The sequence below is a fragment of the Dipodomys spectabilis genome, unplaced genomic scaffold, assembly GCF_019054845.1.
Source record: "Dipodomys spectabilis isolate Male_0828 unplaced genomic scaffold, ASM1905484v1 ptg000219l, whole genome shotgun sequence".
In the NCBI taxonomy this organism is placed as follows: Eukaryota; Metazoa; Chordata; class Mammalia; order Rodentia; family Heteromyidae; genus Dipodomys; species Dipodomys spectabilis.
In genome coordinates, this window is record NW_024870896.1 from 190,289 (window position 1) to 213,113 (window position 22,825).

The 22,825-nt window shown below is 42.3% G+C and overlaps 1 protein-coding gene across 1 annotated transcript in view; it reads left to right on the forward strand.

Moving 5' to 3' along the window:
- The first annotated feature begins 792 nt into the window (after positions 1-792).
- The window catches only part of Nptn (neuroplastin), a 56,332-nt gene continuing 34,299 nt past the window's right edge, over positions 793-22,825 (forward strand). The window contains exon 1 of the mRNA XM_042697365.1: positions 793-973. Coding sequence (XP_042553299.1) covers positions 883-973 — 91 coding nt within the window. The 5' untranslated portion in view covers positions 793-882. The remainder of the gene's footprint in view (positions 974-22,825) is intronic.

The window sequence follows — 22,825 nt, forward strand, 5'->3', positions numbered from 1 at the left end:
CTGCGGACATGCAATTAGGCTGGTTGAACTTGAGGCCCTGAGAACTAAAATAAGGCCGAAATGGGGGTGCGGGGGGGGGGGGGGAGGGGGAGGAAGCAAGGCGGGGGCTGGAAAGGAGGGCATTTCAGGCCGCCGGAGCAGATGTCCCAGCAGGAAGGCTCAGCAACTGCCACGCTTTGCCTGGAAGGGGAAAAATAAAATAAAGAGAGGGAGGTTGGGGACAGACACGGGTGCTGGTCTTTGGCAGATCAGGAGGAGGAAAGAGCAGGTTTCCTATGGGGACAAAGAAGGGGGGCTCTGGGGGCGGGAGAGCTAGCCCGGCCCGCGGCCGAGGGGGGAGCCCGGGAGGGGCAGGGTGGGTGGAGAGAGCACGTCGGATCCCCGAGGCTGCCTCTTATTTATGGGCGCTCCAGGGCTACGAGCCGGACGCCCGGAGCCTCCCAGGCCAGCCAGGGAGGGGGGCGGGAGGGAGGTGCAGCCCCCTTCCTCGTCACGTGGCCTAGAGCGCCCTTGCCACGTGACCCACCTAGCGCGGAGCCAATCAGCCTCCGCAGGGGCGGGGCCTCCGAGCCTAAGGGGCGGGGCTACAAGCCGACTGCTTCCTCTCCTCGCGAGACTTCCAGCCGTTACCGTTCTACCGCCCACGTCCGGTGACAGAAATCTCGCGAGGCTTGGGCGCTGCGGCGGTAGGCGGAGGACGGGGGAAGGACGACGGAACGGAGCCGCGGCTGCCTCCCGCCCGGCCTCCCTCCCTCCCTCGCCAGCTCGCTCCCTCGCTAGCTCGCTCGCCCGCCCGCCCCCTCCCTTCCTCCCTCCCTCCCTCCCTCCCTTTCCGCGGCCCCGGTTCCGGCCCAGACGCCGTTCCGTCTTCCACCGGGGAGGATGTCGGGCCTTCCGCTCCCCCGCGCCTTGGCCCTCACGCTGCTGCTGGTCTCTGGCGCGGTCCTGCCGGGGCCTGGCGCCGCTCAGAACGGTAAGCGGGGCGCCAGGGGCGGGCCCGCGGGGCTGCGGGGCGCCGGGGGCGGGCCGGGGGGGTCGGGGGCCGGCGGGGCTCAGGGGGCACCGGAGACCGGGGGGCTGAGGGGCGCCGGCCCGAGTGGGGCCGGGAGCGGGCTCGGGCCTGGTCTGAGGGGCTTCGGCGGCCGCGGGGGCCAGGGCGTAGGTGCCCGGCGGGCGCGAGGCCAGGGCCCGGGGATGCGGGGGCCCGGAGGCGCCGGTGGGAGAGGCGGGGGCGTCCTGCGGGGAAGCCCGGGGTGCGGTGACCCCAAGGCTCGGCGGGGTGCGTCGTTGCGGGTCGGTTAGGGGAGGTTGACGGAGGAGGAGGAGCGGATGAGGAGGGGTGCAGCGCCGCGGAGAACCCGAGATGAAGGAGGGCTCTTCCCCCCCCCCCCCCCCAGTGCTGAGGCCGACCGGGGATTCTCCGCGGGGCTCGTCACCCTGGTGACATTCTTCAAAAGAAAGGGAGAAGCGTGGAGGGGGGAGGGGAAGGAAGGGGAGGGGAGGCCGGGCCCGGCCCCGAGAGGACGTGGTGGGGAGCTGAGTACTCGATTCCCGAGGCGCGGGGTAACGGGGTGGGGGCGGAAGGGAGTGAGTGGGCCGACTGCCGCCGGGGACGCGGAAGGGGAAGCCGCGGTGTCTCCCCGCGAGCTGCTCGAAGATGGGGTGCAGTGCCCGGGCATTCCAGGGTGGCAGTTGGGGTAGAGCGCAAAGGAGTTTCTAAATAAGGAAAGGAGAACGAGCCGAGGATGGGAAGCAAGCTAAAAGGAAGAGTTATTAGCAAAGTAAGGGTGCCTGGGCGTGGGGGAAGACGGGAAAGGGAGTAAAATGCAGGAAGCTAGGGTGGGGGTGGGATGTCGGCGTGCCGAGTGGAAGATAGATTATTGGGAAAGGAGGGAGAGTGGTGGCCAAAACACTGGATGCTATGGGTCGGGCTTTGGGGAAGGCAGGGACACAGCTGTCACCGCAGTGGAGGGTTGGGAGCAAGGAAGGATCAAAGCTAGACCGAGGGGGAGTGGGTTTTGGAGACGGAAAAGTTTCAACGCTGAAAAAGGTGTTACTTCCGAGGAATAGGAAAGATGCTTTCGGTGATGGAAGCGAGGGGCAGTGGAAAATGGGAGAACTGGGTTTTGAACTGACGCTCTTTTGAGAAAGAAGATGGAGAACGGGGGCGGGGGCAGGGTGGATTAGAGGCTGGGGGGGATCCAAACGAAGCAGATTCTGATCGAAGGCATGTGTTAGCATCAGCTGCTGAGTTGGTCTTTAAGTGAAACTACAGAGATTGTGCACCTGTTTCTGCTCTTGTGGAGGAAGAGACTATTAAGAGTTTTCAAGTGTGGAGCCCTTGGCTTGCCCCTGTGATCCTAGCTACTCAGGAGGCTGAGATCTGAGGATCTGGGCTCGAAGCCAGCGCAGGCAGAAGTCGACTCTTAACTGTAGGTAATCACCAAAAACCAGAAACGGAGTTGTGTGGCTCAAGTGGTAGAGTTACAGCCTTGAGCAAAAAAAGCTAAGGGGCTATGCTCAGGTTCTGAGTTTAAGCCCCAGTACTGTCCCACCTAACCAGGTTTAGAGACTTTTATTTATTTTTTGGTTACAGTCCCTTAGCCTGGAGATCACTTGAGTCATAGCTCCACTTCCGGCTTTAGAGATAGTTTTTAATATAAAAAATTATGATTACTGGAGCATGAACTATGAATTATTTTTACAAATCAGTGCTCCTCCTTGTTATACAAGAACAATTAAAACTTAAATGACTTTAAAAAGTAAATGATAGAGCTAGTGGAATTGTGTTCTAAAGTGAAACTAGGCTTAAAGTATTGAAGATTTCAGGGAAAATATATCACGGGATGGAAAAAAAATTGCTTGTTTAATGTAAGAATTGGTAGCACCAAATTGTGCTAGTCAAGCCTTATCACTGCAAAGGGTCAGTATTTTATTGAGTATGTTAAGCATAGTGGCATTTTTTTTTTCTGTTTTTCGAAGTATGAAGCTGTTGTAGAAGACAGAGTCTGATTTGCCTTAGCGGTTAACTCAGTGTTAACAATGTGAGTTAAGCATAATTCTGATTTCCGGTATTCAATTTATGGAAATAGCATGGTTTCATTTTGCATAATAGGTTCTTGATCGTACATGTGTAATTTCTGCTGACATAACTTATAAAGTGGTGAAATGTAGTTTCTAAGCAACTAAAGCAGGGTTTTTGGATAGACCTCCAAAGCCTCATCTGGTGGCTCTTAGTGATAATGTGTTCTAAATACAGCATAGTACATTTCTCTTAAAGTGAGCTTGAATCCAGTCACGTGATGTGACCTGTGAAGTGAAACTGAGCCCATAGTTGACCCAAATGAATTTAAGGAAGCAAGAGCTATTTTTGAGCTGGAGTTTATATGGTTAAGGATGTCATTTTATGATTTCCTATAACGTCATATTGTAATGTAGTTTGTAATTAGTACAGCCCTGCAGTACTGAATTCATGTAATGGAGTCTTTACTTTGTGCTAGTGCTTTGTACTGGTGCTTCAGAGAGAGTGGTCATGCTGCGATGAAATGTTAAAAATGTTATTAAGATGTTAGATTATATATTAAAGTGATACTTGAAAAAGTAAAAAGACCCTTTTCTGGATTGAGGATGTGTTAGAATGAGTATAGATGTTTCCCAAAAGGCCTCCCTTTTGCCAGGTTGGTGATACATACATGAGGTGGAGGCAGAATTCCAAGCTCCAAGCGGCCTGAGCTATAGTGAGACCCTGACTCAGAAAACCAAGCCAAACCCAAACAAAAGAGACCTCTGTCTTAATTATTCCTGAAATAAACAATTTGTACTGGATGACCCCATTGTCTCTTTCAAAATCAAGGCTTTCGTTCTTATGAATATTCTTGTTTGTTGATTTCTATATGTATCATCAAAAATGTGATTTATGGTAAGGAAGAAACTTAGGAAATTTAAAAGTTTTAAGACTCTCTGGGCACTAGTGGTTATGCTACTTATCCCAGTTACAAAGCTCAGATTCTGGAGGATGATGGTTTGAAGCTAACTGGGGCAGAAAAGTCTGGAGACTGCATCTCCAAAATAATCAACAAAGCTGGATGAGAGATGTGGCTCAAGTGGTAGAGTGCATACCTAGGAAGTGCAAAGCCCTGAGTTCAAACTCCATATTGGACAAAAACAACAACAAAGAACCCTTTTAAACGGAAATTGTGTGTAAACCAAGTAGCGAACAGTGATAGAACTGGGTTTGCTCTTGTTTTGCAGTATCAGGAATTGAACTCAGGCAAAGGCACTCACTGTTGGTGAGCTACATTCCAGCCCAGAACTGGGTTTGAGTTACAGCTTTGTGTAGCTGAGTGACCTTGAGTAAGACAAGCCTGTTTCACCTTTGAAATGGGGATTATGGTTATGCCAGTCCCCTAGGGATGATATGTGGAATAAATGATTAAAATGTCTACTGGCGTTTTGTGTCAGTAAATGTTACCATCACCATTATTATCCTTTAAAAGATAGCAATATTAATTATTTCTTCATGTATATTTTGAACACTTCATTGTTTATTGCTTCTGTCATCTTGAATAAAACTAAACAGGCCATTTGAAGACTCCAGGCTGACTGATTTTTGCTGTGTACTTGTTAGAAAAATGACTAGCTGTTCTTTTCTGTTGCAAGTTATGGGGAAGAAGTTCATGCTTCCATTTGAGTTTCTAGGAAAATTGATGGCATTAGCTCTTTTTTCTTCTAGCAAAGTAGTATTTCTTCCTATGGGTCAGGTATTACTTTTCCACAGAATACCAACATTGTTGAGAATAAGAGAAATGCAGTGTAATACCTGGCACATAAATGTTAGCTGAATACATAAATATGAAGTGTAAAAATAAAAAAGTGTGTAATATATTGATGCTGAAAATACCAGATTGGATAATTAAGACTTCAGTGAGAAACTAAGAAGTGAATTTTATTAAGATAAAATTTTAGGAATCATTTCACTTGGGTTACACCTAGGTAGTTGTGAATGTTGTGCTTTGTAACAATGCCATGTTTGCAGTAGTTAATTCATGAATCTCTTCTGTTGTTTGGCAATTTACTAGTGATGGCGAGTCACCTCTTTGGGTGAACTAAAATAAACAGCAGATGCAAACCCTAGTAATGATGGCTGTGGCACCAATGTCAAGCAATGGATCTTAACAAAATTAATTCAAATACTATTTGGCCAGTTAAATAGTTGACCTTGTAATAGAGCCTTTCCTTGGGAGATATATGCCTCAGTATCTCAAGAGACTGAAATGTCACAGTTGGTCTAATGGAGCACCCAACCATGAGAAATTGGCCATAGATCTGGAAGGAAAAGCCATGTTACTACATGAGGACCTGTTCCTTGCTTTGTTTTACAAGGCTACTAGATCTACCAGAAATGGAGACACAGACTTTTTTAGTGTCTTGTCTAACACAGAGCTTAACCTATGAATAACAACAAAAGAAAAAGAGATTCTTAATTACAAATGTATTCAACAATTTATTTGCCAGAAATTATGTGTCTGATTTTATGTGAAGTATACAGATTCTCATGAGATGTTTGAGTTAAATTTTTTTCCCTCATTAATGCAATTTTTAAAATCTATTACTAAGTTTTTGTATTAAGAGGTTTCAGTTCCATGTCAGGTTGCTCCTTCTATCATTCTCCCCCATTTTCCTCCTCCAATTGCTACCCTATGTAGTTCAGTTTTCTCATAATGTGCTTTGATTATAATGACTGTTTGCTTACCTCCCCTGTTTGCTTACCTCCCCCCGGTTCATATCCTTTCCCTAATAACCCTCCCCCCAACATGTATTTATAGGTTTTGATGTGAGACATTTTTTCTCATGGACCATACTTCTAGACATTAATAAGTAAAGATAATATGTTATTGCCTTTGTCTTAGTTTTAAATTTTTTTTTCTTTTTTGATACTGGGGATCACATGATAGGCAAGCACTCTACCACTGACCTGCATCCTCATCCCTAGGCCCCAATTTTATCTTTTAAATAAAAAGTAATTAGGATTTAATAAATGACAAGTTTCCAATGAGTTTGGGTGTTTTTAAATTTAATTAGCTTGAGGTAAGTAGTTTGAAAGTAAAGTTAGTGATTAGGGTAGAGGTAAGATATTTCACACGTAAGACCTTAAACATAGCTGGAGCTATGCAAAGATTTTTTTTTTTACACCAATTTGGGAAGGAGAGAAGAAATTAGTATTATAATGTATGTAGAAAAATGAATGATAATGATGACTATACAGGAGGTGGTGATTTAAATTTGAATAAAATTATACAAGAGTTTTGGGAAATAAATTTGTGACAATTATTCTTAAGTATTCAGTGTACAGTTTGCAGTGAGAACCCAGTCTGAACAGGATCAAACCTGGAGAATGAAGTTGTAAGAAAAAGGTAAAGATAGGAAGGCTGCAGTGGGATGCAAGAATGAGGAGTGAACATCTCTGAGGACACCCTCAACATGAGAGCCACCTCTTCTTGGAAATGCAGTATGCCTTCTAGTGTGTGTGTGTGTGTGTGTGTGTGTGTGTGTGTGTGTGTGTGTGTGTGTGTGTGTGTGTGTGTGTGTGTGTGTGTGTGTGTGTGTGTGTGTGTGTGTGTGTGTGTGTGTGTGTGTGTGTGTGTTCTTGAATTCTCTGCCTCTGAGCTTTTTTGCTCAAAGCTAGCACTCTACATTTTGACCCATACTGCCACTTCCAGCTTTCTGGTGGTTAGCTGGAGATCAGAATGTCTTACGGATTTTTCTGCCTGGGCTGGCTTCGAACTGTGATCCTTAGATCTGAGTTGTTAGGATTACAGGCAAGAGCCATTCATTAGTGCCTGGCTTGCCGTGCACATCTTTAAGCAAAACTTTGTTTCACATAAATAAAAGCTGATGACAATATGAGGTTTAATTTTAGGAACTGTAGGTCATGACATTCTCAAACGTGTTTGGGAAGTTGTTGTGGTTTTTTTTTGTCTTTAATGTTATTAATTTTAGTAAAAATTAGCTTTGGGAAGACAGGGAACTCCTCCAGTAAAATTGACTATCAACTTATTTTGTAGCCTTATATACATAAGTAAGCTAATTAAAACTATTTTAGTGATACTGATGTCTAAATACGAGTTTATTCAATTTAGGGGGAGGGATTCAACATTTGAACCTAATTGGAATTTAACTGTTAACTCAAATAGAGAATAAATCTAACTTTTTTGTTTTTGTAGATATATAAACCATATCTTAATCAAATCTAATTGACTAGAAGTTATTTTGACCTGATTACTCAAGAACTTTACATCTATTTATCTGTACCAGATGTAAAGTTTACTAAGGAAATCTGAAAGTGTTCACAGCAAGTTTGGGGAACTATATCTAATATTGTTCAGTTATCTGCCAGCCTTTGTTTTGTTTTTCAAATAAAAAAACCCCTAAACCTTAACCAATTAAAAAAATAGAATATGATCAGTTTGGAAATACGATAAGTTTTTTATATTAAAAAGTACAAAATGGTATTCCTTTGTATAGCTCCAAAAAAGATGAAATGTTTCAGGACTAGTCTAATAACCAAATAATGTTAATTACTGAAACTCTATGGTATGTTGTATGGAATTTTCTAGAAATGTATCAGTTTAAGTCATCAAAGTTTTGCTTTCCTTTATTACTGCTACATCCAGGTGTTGCTTTAAACTTACTCTAGACACTGAGATATAAAGGAGATGATGTGAAATGACTCCAAATGTGTTGAGGCTCTATGTATTATGCAAGGTTCTATAAAAAAAAATTAGTCCCAAATTTGGATAAGGTTAAAACTGTTGTACCAGTAATTTATTTATTTATTTATTTTTTAGGGGGGGGGTCCGGTCGTGGGGCCTGAACTCTGGGCCTTGCCTCTGTCCCTCAGCTCTTCACCTCAAGGCTAGTGCTCTACCACTTGAGCCACAGCGCCACTTCCGGCTTTTTTTCTTTTTTGTTTATGTGGTGCTGAGGAATTGAACCCAGGGCTCTTGCATGCAAGGCAAGCGCTCTACCACTGAGCCATCTTCCCAGCCCCATGTACCAGTAATTTAATCATATACAAATGAATATTCATTGTAGAAGTAATTAAAGATAAAATATGGCAGATGTCATGACAAAAGATCCTTTTCTATTATATATTAAGAAGGCATAATTCTCCATTTGCATTAAATTACATATAAACATGCCATGTGAAAATAAAGCAATGCAAGAGTGTATTTGTATACATACATTACGCCAGTGAATATTTTCTCCTTGATGGATGGTAGTATTTGAAGACCCCCCCCCCCCCCCATACATTAGATGTAGTCTAAATTCCCTTTCAGGTCTAAAAATTGTCTAGCTCTGTTGACCTTAGAGCTTAGGTACTGTCTCCAGTGAATAAGAACCCAGAGAAGATAATACTTGGTGTTCTAAAAGATTTTTAGAAACTTACTTTTGGAAGGAATGAAAATTGATAATTAAGGCAGGCACTGTTTTTTAAAAAAAAATTTTATTGTTATTGTAGAAGTAATATACAGAGGGGTTACATTTATATGAGTCAGGTAATAAATAGATTTCCTTTCGTACAATTTCCTCTGTTCCCTCACTCTCTCCCATTCCATCCCTGAAGTGCATCTGAATCTGCTTTGTACAACTTTGTTTCAAAGAATGGTGTCTGTTATGCAGTGATCTCATATTAACCTTGATAGGAGATTGTTAGTATAGATTTAAAGCAAGATGAAAATTCCTGCCACATAGGATGTGTGTTGTAGTGAGTGTGTATGTATGTGATTTTTCCTTTGAAAAGTGGTTGGCTAGTGAAGAGACAATGAAATAACACATATTTTTGTGTTGTGTTTGAGAAAGAATGTTTTGTTTATATTTTCCCTATCCCAGACTGGGACTCAGTTGTTATCTGATACTTTATACTCACTGACAGGTGCCCCACCACCTGAGCCACGCCTCTCACCCTGAAAATATGGCTTCATGTAAACCTTTTTAATCTGTCCTTTCGGTATTTAAGACCTTTAAACCTGTCCATTGTAGATGAATAGGGCAACACAAATATTACCTGAATTAAGCCAAGGAATTTCCTAGATTGATAACCCTTAGAAACAGTATGTAACTGGCTCATTGTTCTGCTTTGTTATCTATTAGGTTCAGTTCTTAGTTTTTTTTCTTCTTTTTTTCTTTTTTGTTGGTCATGGGACTTGAACTCTGGGCTTGGGCGCTGCCCCTGTGCTCTTCAGCTCAAGGCGAGCGCTCTACCACTTGCGCGACAGCACCACTTCCGGTTTTCTAGTGGTTTATTGGAGATAAGAGTCTCACAGACTTGTATCCGGGCTGGCTTTGAACCTTGATCCTCAGATCTGAGCCTCCTGGGTAGCTAGAATTACAGGCGTAAGCCACGGATGCCCGGCTAGTTTTTCTTCTTTTTATGGTCAGTCATGGAGCTTGAACTTAAGGCCTGGGCACTGTCCCTGAACTTTTTTTTTTTTTGGTTGGTCATAGAATTTGAACTAAGGGCCTGGTTCTGTCTGAGTTTTTCACTCAACACTAGCACTCAACCACTTTGAACCACAGAATCATTTCTAGTTTTGTTTTTGTTTTTGTTTTTTGGGTCCGGTCGGGGGGTCTGAACTTGGCCTGGGCGCTGTCCCTCAGCTCTTCAGCTCAAGGCTAGCGCTCTACCACTTGCGCCACAGAACTACTTCTGGCTTTTTTCTTTTTGCTTATGTGGTGCTGAGGAATCAAACCCAGGGCCTCAGGCATGCAAGGCAAGCGCTCTACCACTGAGCCACTTTCCCAGCCCGAAAATATGATTTCTTAAAATTTTCTTTTAAACGTTTGTTTTTGTTGTTCATCAGGCTTGAACTCAGGGTCTGGACACTGCTGTCCCTGATCTTTTTCCGCTCAAGGCTAGTGCTTTACCACTTTGAGCCACAGTGTGACTTCGGTTTTCTAGTGGTTCGTTGGATATAAGAATCTCACAGCTTGCACTGCTGGGTCAGCCCCCTGGCCTCTCCACCATCTCTTGTTGGGAGAGCTGGGTTCTTCCACCACAGAGGGCAGCCGCAGGGCACAGCCACTCCCAGAGGAATATGTTTCCGCCTAAAGATGCTCCCCATTCCACCCTGTGCCCATCTCCAACACCACCATGCCTGACTTCCCAGTTGGCCAAGCACCTTCTGGGTAAGCTGTCAGCCCCTGTGTCAGAACTGCTCCTGCCATTTCCAAACCTCCAAGCTCTCCTGGGTAGCAGGAGCTTGCACTTCATTTGTGAGGGTTCTCAGGATTGTTGGGGGCTATTGAACAGAGGAATGTGTTGAGTTTCTGTCTCTTTGTCCCAGAAGTCTGGTGTCTCATTGCTGTCTTGTGTTTCTGTGGGCAGAGCTGGTTCTGCAGGGTGGATCAAGGCTCTCCCTCTAGATGCCAACTCTCTAGTTTGGGTTCTTGCATGTAAAATTCTCCACAATAAACATATAATTGAACTGTTAAAAAGAATATTACAGATTTTCCTGCACATGCTGGCTTCGAACTGTAATATTCAGCTCTCAGTCTCCTGAGTAGCTAGGATTACAGGATGAACCACCAGTGCCTGGGCAAGATAATGAGTACATTTCTTATCAAGCATTGTAGCCTCCTCCTTTGTTTTCCCTTCCCATCCCATCTTCCCCCCACTCCCCCCAAACTTTTTTTATTTTTGAGACAGTGTCTTATTATATATCCCTGGTTGGCCACCATGTCTGGCAAATGGGACATTTTTTTTCCCTCATAATTTTATTTATTTATTGCCAGTGCTGGGGACTTGAATTCAGGGTCTGGCAAATGGGGCATTTTTTCCCTCATACTTTATTTTTTGCCAGTCCTGGGGGCTTAAATTCAGGGCCTGGGCACTGCACTGTCCCTGAGCTTCTTTTGGTCAAGGCTAGTGCTCTATCACTTGAGCCACAGCGCCGCTTCTGGCTTTTTCTGTATATGTGGTACTGAGGAATCGAACCCAGGGCTTCATGCGTGCTAGGCAAGCACTCTACCACTGAGTTACCTTCCCAGCCCCTCCCCTCATATTTTAAATTTTGGGAAAAAGAAACAGTAATTTGAATATCATAAAACATAATTTTCTTTTAGTCAGCTTAGCAATCCTGTCTCCTAGTTTATGTTCTTAATTTCTTTTGTGTTCCTGGCTGAGTTAAGGGCTGGGAACTACTGTTTATTTGGAGATGAATGCTTGCTTCGATACCTTTTTTTTTTTTTTGGTCAGTCATGGGGCTTGAACTCTGGGCCTGGGCGCTGTCCTTCAGCTCAAGGCGAGCGCTCTACCACTTGAGCCACAGGGCCACTTCCAGTTTTCTGAGTGGTTTATTGGAGATAAGAATCTCACTGCCCGGGCAGGCTTTGAACCGTGATCCTCATGAGTAGCTAGGATTATAGGTCTGAGCCACCAGTGCCCGACTTTGGATACTGTTTGAAGCACAGTCCTCCTTTGTTGGCAGCTGTTTGGAATATTTTCAATGTATAGGTGTAAGGAACTGTTAGGTTTAATTTTGGATTTTCTTTTTTTTCTAGGTTTAATTTCGGGTTTTTTTCTTTTTTTTTATTATTCAAGTTTTAGCAGATTTGGGGATCATTACAGCTACTGGGGGGAAAAAGTAGCACAGCAGTTCCAGCACTGAAATTATATTCATTAATGCTGTATCTCAAGTCTTTCGCCAAGGGAGATGAAATACATGGCCTTAATGCAAACCAGGAAACTGCTACCTGGAAAAGAGCAAGTATAAAGAGGTTTCAGATTGCTTGCAGAGATCTGTCATTGAATTACCCTTAGACATGGTGATCACATAACAAAGTTATGGTATTTTAATATTGTTACTGTTTTCTTCAGATTGAACTTTAGATAATTAAGAATACTTTCTAATCACATTGAGGAAAAGGTGTAGAAAATTCTGAATTGATGATAGCTTAATATTTAGGAGAAAAGCCTTGAAAGAGCTAAACTCAGGAAAAGGGAGCACTAGGGATATGATTATCTATTAATACCTTCAAGGTAGCAGTGTAAATGAAGTAAGGGAATTAAACAGTCTCGGAAGGTGATGGGCTGCATCGGAGAGCAGAGGCCAAGAGCACGGGGAAGAGAAGCCTCTGTTTGGTATTAGGAAGATTGGTTTTAAAGACACTTGTGGAAGAACAGTTATTGTACTTTCTCATTGCATTACTGTAAGTAGGGCAAAGAAATAGATGGTTGAGACCTCAAACAACAGAAAGGGTGATTGTTTGTTTTTGTTTGTTTGTCAGTAGTGGGGCTTGAACTCTGGGCCTGTCCCTGAGGTCCTTTAGCTCAAGGAGCCCTTGAGCCACAGCTCCACTTCTGGCTTTTTCTGTGATTAATTGGAGATAAGAGTCTCTTGGGCTTTTTGCCTAGGCTAGCTTTGAACCGAAATCCTTAGATCTCAGCCTCTTTAGTAGCCAAGATTACAGGTGTAAGCCACCAGTTCCTGGCTAGAAAGGATGATCTTTTGGTTACATCCAGTATTTCTTTAGAAGCTGGGCAGAAAAAGACTATGGAAATGAATGTATAATGAAATGGGCTTTCCAAAAGTTTTAAAGGATTGAGATTTAGTTTATTTCTAGTTCTAAAAGTTGCAATTTGAAAATTCAAGAAAAATGATAGATTAACTTTAGAATTTATTAAAGCAGCTGTTAGAAACCAGGCTTAAAACTGTGGTGCCATTAGCAACCTTCCTGTTGAGAAAGTATGATTTATGCTAGTAATAATTTATTTTGTTTATTAGCATAGTTACACACTTTTTCTTCAGTTCAGCTTCCTAGGGTTTTTTTTTTTGTTGTTGTTGTTGTTGTTTTTGGGTCCAGTTATGGGGCTTGAACTCTGGGCCTGGGCGCTGTCCCTCAGCTCTTCAGCTCAAGGCTAGCACTCTACCACTTGAGCCACAGCGCCACTTCTGGCTTTTTTTTTTTTTTTTTCTGCTTATGCGGTGCTGAGGAATCGAACCCAGGGCCTCATTCATGCAAGGCAAGTGCTCTACCACTGAGCCACCTTCCCAGCCCCCTCCTAGAGTTTTTTGTTTGTTTTTGTTGTTCATGGGGTTTTGAACTCAGGACCTGGGCAGTGTTCTTGACCTTTTTTACTGGAGGCTAGTGCTCTTGCACTTTGAGCCATAGCTCCACTTCCAGTTTTTTGGTTAATTGAAGATAAGTCTCTCATGGATTTTCCTGCCTGGCTTGCTTTGAACCTTGATCCTCAGACCTAACCTCCTAAGTAGCTAGGGTTACAGGCATGAGCCCACTAGCACCTGCCATTCACCTACTGTTTGTCAGAATAATTTTCTCTCCCTCTCTGCCCCTCCACCTCGCTCTTTTCCCTCCCCCCTTCTCTGTCTTTCTTTGGTAGGTCATGGGGCTTGAACTCTGGGCCTGAACGCTGTCCCTCAGCTCTTCAGCTCAAGGCTAGCTAACTAATGCTCTACCACTTGAGCCATTATGCCACTTCCAGTTTTCTGAGTGGTTTATTGGAAATAAGAGTCTCATGGACTTTCCTGCCTGGGCTGGCTTTGAACTGTGATCCTCCCGAGTAGCTAGGATGACAGGTGTGAGCTAAGGTTGCCTGGCCCAGAGTAATTTTCTAATTCTCTGAAAACTTCTTTCCGGGAGGAGGTAAACTGGAAGCCTCAGGCTGTTTTTAGCAGTTTCCTCATTTGTTTACTTAAATTGGTTTTAAATTTAGGCAGTATTGTCTGAGGGTAACAATGAAGGGTATTTCTGGGACCATTGTACAAAGCTTGTTCTTTTCAGAATTTGTCTAAAGGCCTGTAGTATTGACTTAGAGGAAGAAGAAAAGGTGAATAAATATGAGCAGCCCCATCATTCTCTTTCTAGTGGTTCAGAATAATTTTCACTTGCAAAGATATAACCACCTGATTTAGAGTCAGAGAAAGAGAACCACAGTCTCCAGAGTAGGAATGTAATTTTTTTAGTTAAAATTTCAGTATTAAGTCCGGCAACGGTGGTTCAAGCCTGCAATCCTCGTTACTCAGGAGGCTGAGATCTGAGGATCACGGTTCAAAGCCAGCCTGGGCATGAAAGTCCCTGAGACTCTTATCTCCAATAAACCACTCAGAAATCGGAAGTGGAGCTGTGGCTCAAGTGGTAGAGCGCTAGCCTTGAGCTGAAGAACTGAGGGACAATGCCCAGGCCCAGAGTTCAAGCCCTACAACTGACAAAACAAAAAATAAAAAAAAAAATTGTACTAAGCAAAGTCATGGTCTCTTGAGGTTTTCTAATTTTTTTTTTTGGATAGGTTTTTTGAGCAGTGATATTTCACTGCATGTCAGTAATTCAGTATATGAGATCTATCTCCTGTTTGTTTGTAATCCGAGGCAGGAAGATCTTGAATTCAAGGATGACTTGAGCTACAGAAGAGAGACACTGTCTCAAAATAAAAATAACAAAACCTTTGTTTTCATGGAACTAGGAAGTCATTTTTTTATTTTTATTTTTTTGTTGGTCATGGGGCTTGAACTCGGGGCCTGGGCCCTGATCTTGAGCTTTTTCACTGAAGGCTAGTGCTCTACCACTTTGAGCCACCAGTTTTCTGGTGGTTAATTGGAGATGAATTGCACAGACTTTCCTGCCTAGGCTGGCTTTTGAACCATGATCCTCAGATCTCAGCCTCAGGAGTGGTTAGGATTACAGGGGTGAGCCATTATAATTTAAACATGATGCTTAAACTGTGGTGGAGGCAATGACACAGAAGTGATAAATCCATTCCCTCTTAACGTTGTAAATCACATGTAAATGAGAGCTCTGTCACAAAGTCTCATGTGAGGCAGGGAACTTGTAAAGGTGTACAGCCCAGTCTTGTTCCTTAAGGAGGAACTATACTTTTAGTTCTTTTTAAAATTAATATAAGTTAATTAATAAAATTATTGTGAGATTGTGATAATATATGGCAAAGTGCATAGTGATCTTATGTGGTGAAATGACTGTTTGTGTAGTTTTTAGTTTTAAGGCTGAGGTATCTACAGTGTTAATCCAAAGGAAAAATAATGTCCTACTGAGAAGTGAAGGGAAAATAACGTCTTGTTGAGAAGGCCAGATTCTTTTCTGTGTGTGTGTGTGTGTGTGTGTGTGTGTGTGTGTGTTAACAAATGGTAATTTAAAATTTTTTTTAAGGTAGTTATGAATAGACCTAAGGAAAGTTCCTAAGAATATCTGTCTTTGAAGTGAATACCTACTGCTCTCACCTCGGGTTAAATAAGGACTCAGTCCTTTATCCCATTTCCTATGTCTCAGGTGGGCAGCAAAGTGATGTCAGGCTATCTACTTCAGATCTTCGTTCTGTGCTGAACCCAGTAACATCTTTTTTTTTTTTTTTTTTGTGGGGGGGGGGATGTTGTAACTCCTTTACTATCCTATCTTGGAATGAAATTCATAGGTTATTTTTAACTTGCTTAGACATTATAAAAGAAAAAAAACCCAAAAGTGTGTGATGCCCTCAATGTAATATTGAGGGAAAAAAGCTTGTAAACTATTTAATAAGTGACAGGGCCATCTTAAGGAGGATATGCAAACAAGCTTGTTAGTATCTCTATGTAGAAACACCAAGAATGTGACAGCAACTTACCGGGACTGCTAGGTTTGTACTGTAATGGTGATTCATACTACAGGTGAAGCTGTTGTTAACGATGTGGTTTTCTGAAAAAGTGAGCAGCTTGTGTTTATGTTCCAAATGTAACAAAGAATAAGCTAGCTTCACTTTACAACAGGATTGCCTTCCTGGAAAAGTGAGTGATGACAAACTATGCAAGAGCACTTTGTGTTGTATTTAAAACAGGTTTTAGGCTCTGAACAAGTTTTTCCTCTTGACTGTCATTTGAAAGTTGTGTAGGCGGAAGGACAAATCATTATTTTATAAGACTCTTCCCTATTTTGTGGCATATTGAGAATCCTTAGGGACTGCCAACTAAAGGCCAGCAGTACTACCTTTATCATAGTAGCAACCAAAAATCCACCCATGAATTTCAATAGCACTAAAAGGCAGGTGGTCCCCACTGGGAATATCTCCATCCTGCCCTCTAGCCAGGACTGCAGCTCTCAGTCCCCTGGACCACCACTGGTCAGAGCCATTCTTTTTTTGAGGACTGAAAGGCAAGGAAGGAGAGCTGCAGTGAGCAAGGCGAAAGGACTGTTTGCTAAACTGGAGAATGCAGTTTATGATGGAAAATAATGGATGGTGGGCTTGTACAAACCTGTGGTGATCAAATAAAATGGTTAGTGCCCTCATTTTTGCAGCCTTTTCACCAGAGGGTTCTATTAGGAGATTTGAGCCTGAGATCGGTGGGTCTCGTAACCTCTCTGCTTCTTTTTCCTCATGTGTGTATTCACAAAGGTATGTGCTTGGCAAGTTCCCTCTGCCAACTTGTATTCAGTTGTTTTTGCTTGTTAATTTACTGTGTGAAAGCTAGCTAGCTATGTGTTCTATAGTGGAATGGCTATGAAATTTGAAATATTAAATAAAGGGAGTATTGGTTTTCCTTTGATTCTTAACAGAAGCAAAGAAGTCATCAATATGATAACTTTTGTTGATTACCTAGCACACAATCATACCTACCACTTAAGAGTATTTGTTAATACTTGTATTCGGAGCCTGATAGGTAGGACACACTAGGTGTACATGCAGGTAGCTCATGTTCCTCAGTCTTTGAGGCTGCTTATTACTATATTAGCAGGTTTCAGGTAATGATGTGCTTGTTTGTTTGTTTGGAGACAGGGTGTCATTGTGTAGCCCAGGTTGGTCTGAACTTGCTGAATAGTACAGGCTGGCCTTGAATTCACAGACCTTGCCTTAGGCTTCTGAGTGCTGGGATTATAGATGTACCACATTATACCTGGCATTGTCTTTAATTTTCATGTAAACTTGAAGCAGGTGATTTTGTTAGTGCTGCATCTTCAAAATTAGATTGTACCATAGAATTGTTTCTATAGTGACTTGAGTAGATGTGCTATAGAAGTGCTTTTATAGTGACTCTCAAGTAGAAATTTAGCAACATGATTTTTACTAGGAGAATCTGATTTATGATATTCTTTCCATTATCCTGTGACCACATTTGCGTGTTGATTCCTATGAATGGTGAGGCATACACGTAGTCTTGCTGTACATTCTTGCTTTAAAACTTTAGCAGAATAAAGAATTTTTGCTTTTCTAATTAGAGCAATTCAACTAGTACATGCTTTATTCCTATCCCAAAATTCGTTTGTTTGTCACTGTTTGTGAAGAGCCCTAGGCCATCACTCGTGATATATTTTTATACTTTTTTCCTATTTTAATTTTATTGTTTCCTGTACTTACTTGATTTTTCTACTATCCATTATCTTCAGTTTTTTGTAGATAAACATTTGGCATTTAAAAATCTTTTATCTGGGGGGACTGGGAAGGTGGCTCAGTGGTAAAGTGCTTGCCTTGCCTGCATGAGGTCCTGGGTTCGATTCCTCAGCACCACATAAGCAGAAAAAGCCAGAAATGGCACTGTGGCTCAAGTGGTAAGAGTGCTCACCTTGAGCTGAAGAGCTAAGGGACAATGCCCAGGCCCCACGACCTACAAAACAAAAATAGAAGGGTGGCTTATTGTATTATACTTGTAATTTAATAGTTTAGATTGTTACGCACATTTGAACAGGAACATTAGCAGATTGTAAATTCTGGGTATTTTTACATGTCCTAGTAGTATCTGTTTAGTGAATTTTTTTTTTTTTCTTTTTTGTTGGTTGTGGGGCTTGAACTCCATGCTGTCCCTGAGTCCACTTTGCTCAAGACTAGCCCTCTACCACTTTGAACCACAGCTCTGTTTCCAGTTTTCTGGTGTTTAATTGGAGAATAGTAAGAGTCTCCCAGACTTTCCTGCCCAGGCTGGCTTTGAACCACAGTCCCTGGATCTCCGCCTCCTGAGTAGCTAGGATTATAGTCATGAGCTGCCAGTGCCTGGCTAGTGATTGTCTTTTATGATGGAGAATGTTTTAGCATATTTATATAATCCTTTAATCCACAGAGTCACAATGTCCATATTTCTCAGAAACGGCTTATCCAGTCTTCCAGGCCTAGTCACAAAGGGGATTAATCATGGCGGAGCTGAGGACAATACAAAGAATTTGGGCAGGCGGCTGGAAGTGAATGTTGATTGCTGTGAACTGATGAATTTTAGAACTTTTGTCCACCCCTGGGGCAGGTAGTGAGCTCTACCCACTAACTTTGAAATGTTACCAGGTGGGTGGTGCTGGGATTGCCCTGCCTTACAGCTGGAGGATGAAAAGGCAGAGGAAAAACCCTTTGTAGAGTAGAGCTCTTACTGTAGGAATAACATTGCTCAGTAACTACCAGAAGTAAATGTTTTTGGCACCTGCATTTCAGTAACAATTGTGTATATTTCTGCATCTCTTTAAGGCCAGAATGGAAAGAGTTCTTTGTGGTGTCTCAGTAGAGCATCACCTTACCATTCTGTAATACTATCTGCTTGCTGGTGAAAGAGCTCAAGAATAGTAGCAAGTGCTAAACTCTCAATGCACCAGTGAACTTGAGGTAACTAGATACATAAGGATGTCATTAAGATTTCACAGTGTTGAATTTTCAGAGTGATGCAGCTAAATACAGAAGATATGTCATCAGCAGACAGAAGGATAAACCCTTTTTGCACTGGGTGGTGGTTAGCCAATTTTTGTGTGTGTATGCACACACACATGCATGCACGCCAGTCCTAGTGTTTGAATTCAGGGCCTGGGTGCTGTCCTTGAGTTTTTGTGCTCAAGGCTAGTACTCTACCACTTAAGCTACAGCTCTACTTCTGGCTTCTTGTTGGTTCATTGGAGCTCAGAATCTCATGGATCTTTTCTGCCTAGGCTGGCTTTGAACCATGATCCTTATATCTCGGCCTCCTTAGTAGCAAGGATTATTAGGTGTGAACCACTGGCTCCCAACTTAGCCAAAATTTTGACATGGAACTGTTTCACTTTTTGTAAGGGAAAAGTTACTGAACTTGTTCCTTCACCCTCTGATTGACACTTCCTAGGTATAAGCCTTATTAACACTTGGTTGTGTATACTTTGAAAGCTTATTCTGTGTAGACATACCATTTACCTATGGTGATGCTTTTGCTTTTAGTAACAGTAACTATGCTGTGATACTATATATACATAAACAATACATTTTTGTATTTCCAATCTTTGGATATAGTAATTAGAGTGAACTATTCTCATTTATGTAAATCTTTGGAGGTACTAGAATGCATGTGGTTACTGGCTGTTGCTGAAAGGAATCATGGTATTGAAAGTGGCCTTCTGAGGGAGTCTCTCTCATTCCAAGTAGGGAAAACCTTCATTAGGTGGAAAATGCCAATATAGTTCTGTGGTCTTAATTTCCAGTGGCATTTGAGTGGAAAACTTGTTTATAAGACCTTTAGTTTTTTTTTGTGTGTGCCAGAATTTATTATAAATATTTTTTAATTGCTAGTAATTTTATCTTATTTAATGTCACTTTATATTTGAAATATGTTGCAGTTCTTAGCTCAGTGGTTTTCTGTGTGTGTGCACTGATGTGTGGTTGTCAGTACTGCTTTACCACTTGAGCCATAGCTCCATTTCTGGCTTTTTTCAGGTTCACTGGAGGTAAGAATTTTATGGACTTTTCTGCCTGGACTAACTTTGGATAGGGATCCTCTGATGTCAGCCTATTGAGCAGCTAGGATTTACAGTTGTAAACTACATAATTTCCTTTTAGAAGTTTAATTTCCCCCCTCCACCCCGTCCTAACCCATATGTCTCCGAGCCCTGTCTCCCATTTTTTTTTTCCAGCTGCTTTTGAACTATTTCAACTAAATACCCAGGATTAGTTTATTCTTCAGGTTGCAAAGTAGTAGAATGCTTTCATGAATTTGCCATTTTATGTTATCACATTGTAGCCTTCAGAGGTTACAAGGCTATTTTTGTATCCATTGATGTGAACTTCATCTTAATGTTAAGATAGGAATTGTTGTTCCCATTTTTTCAGATGAGGAAACTGAGGTTGAAGAAAAGGAAGAGTTCAATCCAAATGCTATAAATCTTGACTCATTTACCTATAAGGTGAGCCCTCAGTTTTATAGAGGTCCTTATGTCTCTACTCATGCAGCAGCGGTATACTCTGGATCCAGGGTATCAAATCTTAAGGTCTGGATTTTATGAACACTCCTAAATTGTATGCTTGTATTTTTCTGAAATGAAAGAGACCAGAGCTCTCCCTCAGTAATTTATGTCTTTTTTTTGTCATTAACTTTTTAGACCCATGGGTCTAGGAAGATTATCTCACTTAGCTTGTCAGTGGTAATTGACAACAAAGCTGAATCTTACTGAAGATTGATTGGTCTTATTTATATATGCTTAGCTCATTTTTCCTGCATAGAGCTGTTCAGTTTAGTGAACTTTCCTTACATGTATGTGTGTTATATGTATGTATGACTATGAACATGTATATGTTAACACAATTTTCACAGTATCATTCACATTTGAAGAAACTGCTTAAAGGCAAGAAACTTAAGTTTGGAAATACTGACTCAAAAAGTACCTCTTTTTTTTTAAGAATGAAATTATTGTAACTTGAAGCAAAATCCTGTAGCTATCATTTTGTCTAAAACTTAAGAATTTACAGTTTGGCCTAACCAAGTGTTTTTCTATTCTTTTTAAGGAGAGTTTATATTGCCTCTTTTCATTCTTACTGGGATTTCCACAGTAACAACATTTCAGACTCAATTGCTTGTAACTCTAAAAACATTTGCAAAGTCTTTGAGGGAGTGCATGTGTATATATGTGTGTACTAACAATAGGAAGGAATGAAGAATGCCCTTATTTTTCATTGAGCGCGCGCGCGCGTGCGCGCGTGTGTGTGTGTGTGTGTGTGTGTGTGTGTGTGTGTGTGTGTGTGTATGTATGTGTTGTTTGGTGGGGCTTGAATTCAGAGCCTGGGCGCTGTCTCTGGAGCTCTTTTGCTAGAGACTAGTGCTCTGCCATTTTGAGATACAGCTCCACTTCTGGTTTTTGAGTGGTTAATTGGAGAATAAGAGTCTCAGATTTTCCTATTTGGGCTGGCTTTGACCGGTGATCTCAGATCTCAACCTCCTGAGTAGTTAGTATAGGTATGACCCACTGGCACCTTCTTTTTCATTGCTTTTTGCAACTAACATTTCTCTTTTGGTTCCCATTTTATTTGAAAGGATAAGGTTGATTTCTTGTTCTTTGAAGGAGTTGGATTTTAGGATTCTAGTTCATTTTGGACATAAAGTTCAGTTTAGCCTGTTGGGGAGCAGTGCTGAAATCTGTTGCAAATAACCCTGTTTAGCATTTTTCCTGTGGAGACATAACAGAAAGTAACCTGCTCTGCTGATATGCCAAACCCTGGTTTAAACTGTCTTTTTTTTTTGGTTGGTCATGGGGCTTGAACTCTGGGCCTGGGCACTGTCCTCAGCTCTTCAGCTCAAGGCGAGCGCTCTACCACTTGAGCCACGGCGCCACTTCCGGTTTTCTATTGGTTTTTTGGAGATAGCAGTCTCAAGGTCTTTCCTGACCAGACTGGCTTTGAACCATGATCCTCAGATCTCAGCCTCCTGAGTAGCTAGGATTACAGGCTTGAGCCACCAGTGCCCGGCTAAACTATGTCATTTTATGTAACCCTCATAGTAACCTACAAGGTAGCTACTGTTATTAGCCCTGTTTTACAGATAAGGAAGATGAAGATCAGAGAAGTTAGGTTACTTACCAAAGGTCAAATAGTCACTGGCCAGGCACTAGTGGCTCAGGCCTGTAATCTTAGCTGTTCAGGAGGCTGAGAGCTGAGGATTGCAGTTTGAAGCCAGCCCAGGCAGAAAAGTTCATGAGACCTTACCTCCAAAAATCTACTCAGAAAAAGCCGGAAGTGACACTGTGGCTCAAGTGGTAGGGTTGCCTTGAGTACAAAGAGGAAGGCTCAAGGATAGTGCCCAGACCCTGAGTTCAAGCCCTAGGACTTGGGAAAAAAAATTTGTGACAGCCTCATATGAACCCAGGAGATTTGATTTTATAGTTTACCACTTTTAATCATTAAATAGGCTTACCTTTTCTTCAAAACTGCAGTCTAGTTAATATACCAGAAACCTTTTCTTTTTGGTTCGTTGTGGGGCTTGAACTCAGGGCTTGGACACTATCCCACAGCTCTTCAGCTCAAGGCAAGCACTCTTGAGCCACAGCACCACTTCCGGTTTTCTAGTGGTTTTATTGGAGATAAGAGTCTCAAAAGGACTTTGCTGCCCGGGCTAGCTTTGAACAGTGATCCTCAGATCTCAGCCTCCTGAGTAGCTAGGATTACAGGCGTGAGCCACTGGCGCCCGGCTCAGAAACCTTTATCTATTTCAGATGGCATGATTTCAGAAAAATGGGCTATGGTAGAAGTTAATTTCCAAACTTTTGTCTTATCTGCCTAATTGAGGTAGCTGTGAAAGAGCAGGTTTGAATTTGGAAAAATGTCTGGTAATTGCTAGAGGATCAGGCTAGTCCCTAAGATCAGACCTATATATATCTTCTTCCTGCTTCAGAGAATGAGGTTATGTGTGTGTTAGCCCTGTGTCTTATTCTGGGTGGCACACAAGAAACTAGAGCATAAGGACTTGAGACCTGCCTTGGCTTTAAGAAATAGTGATAGATGTTCTGTTTATAGCAGTTAGGATAGACAGGCTGCATATGAACACCAGTCTTAACAGCAATTACTCAGATTCAGAATACACAGTCCATACATCCACGTGTAGCTACTAGTGGGTCTTGC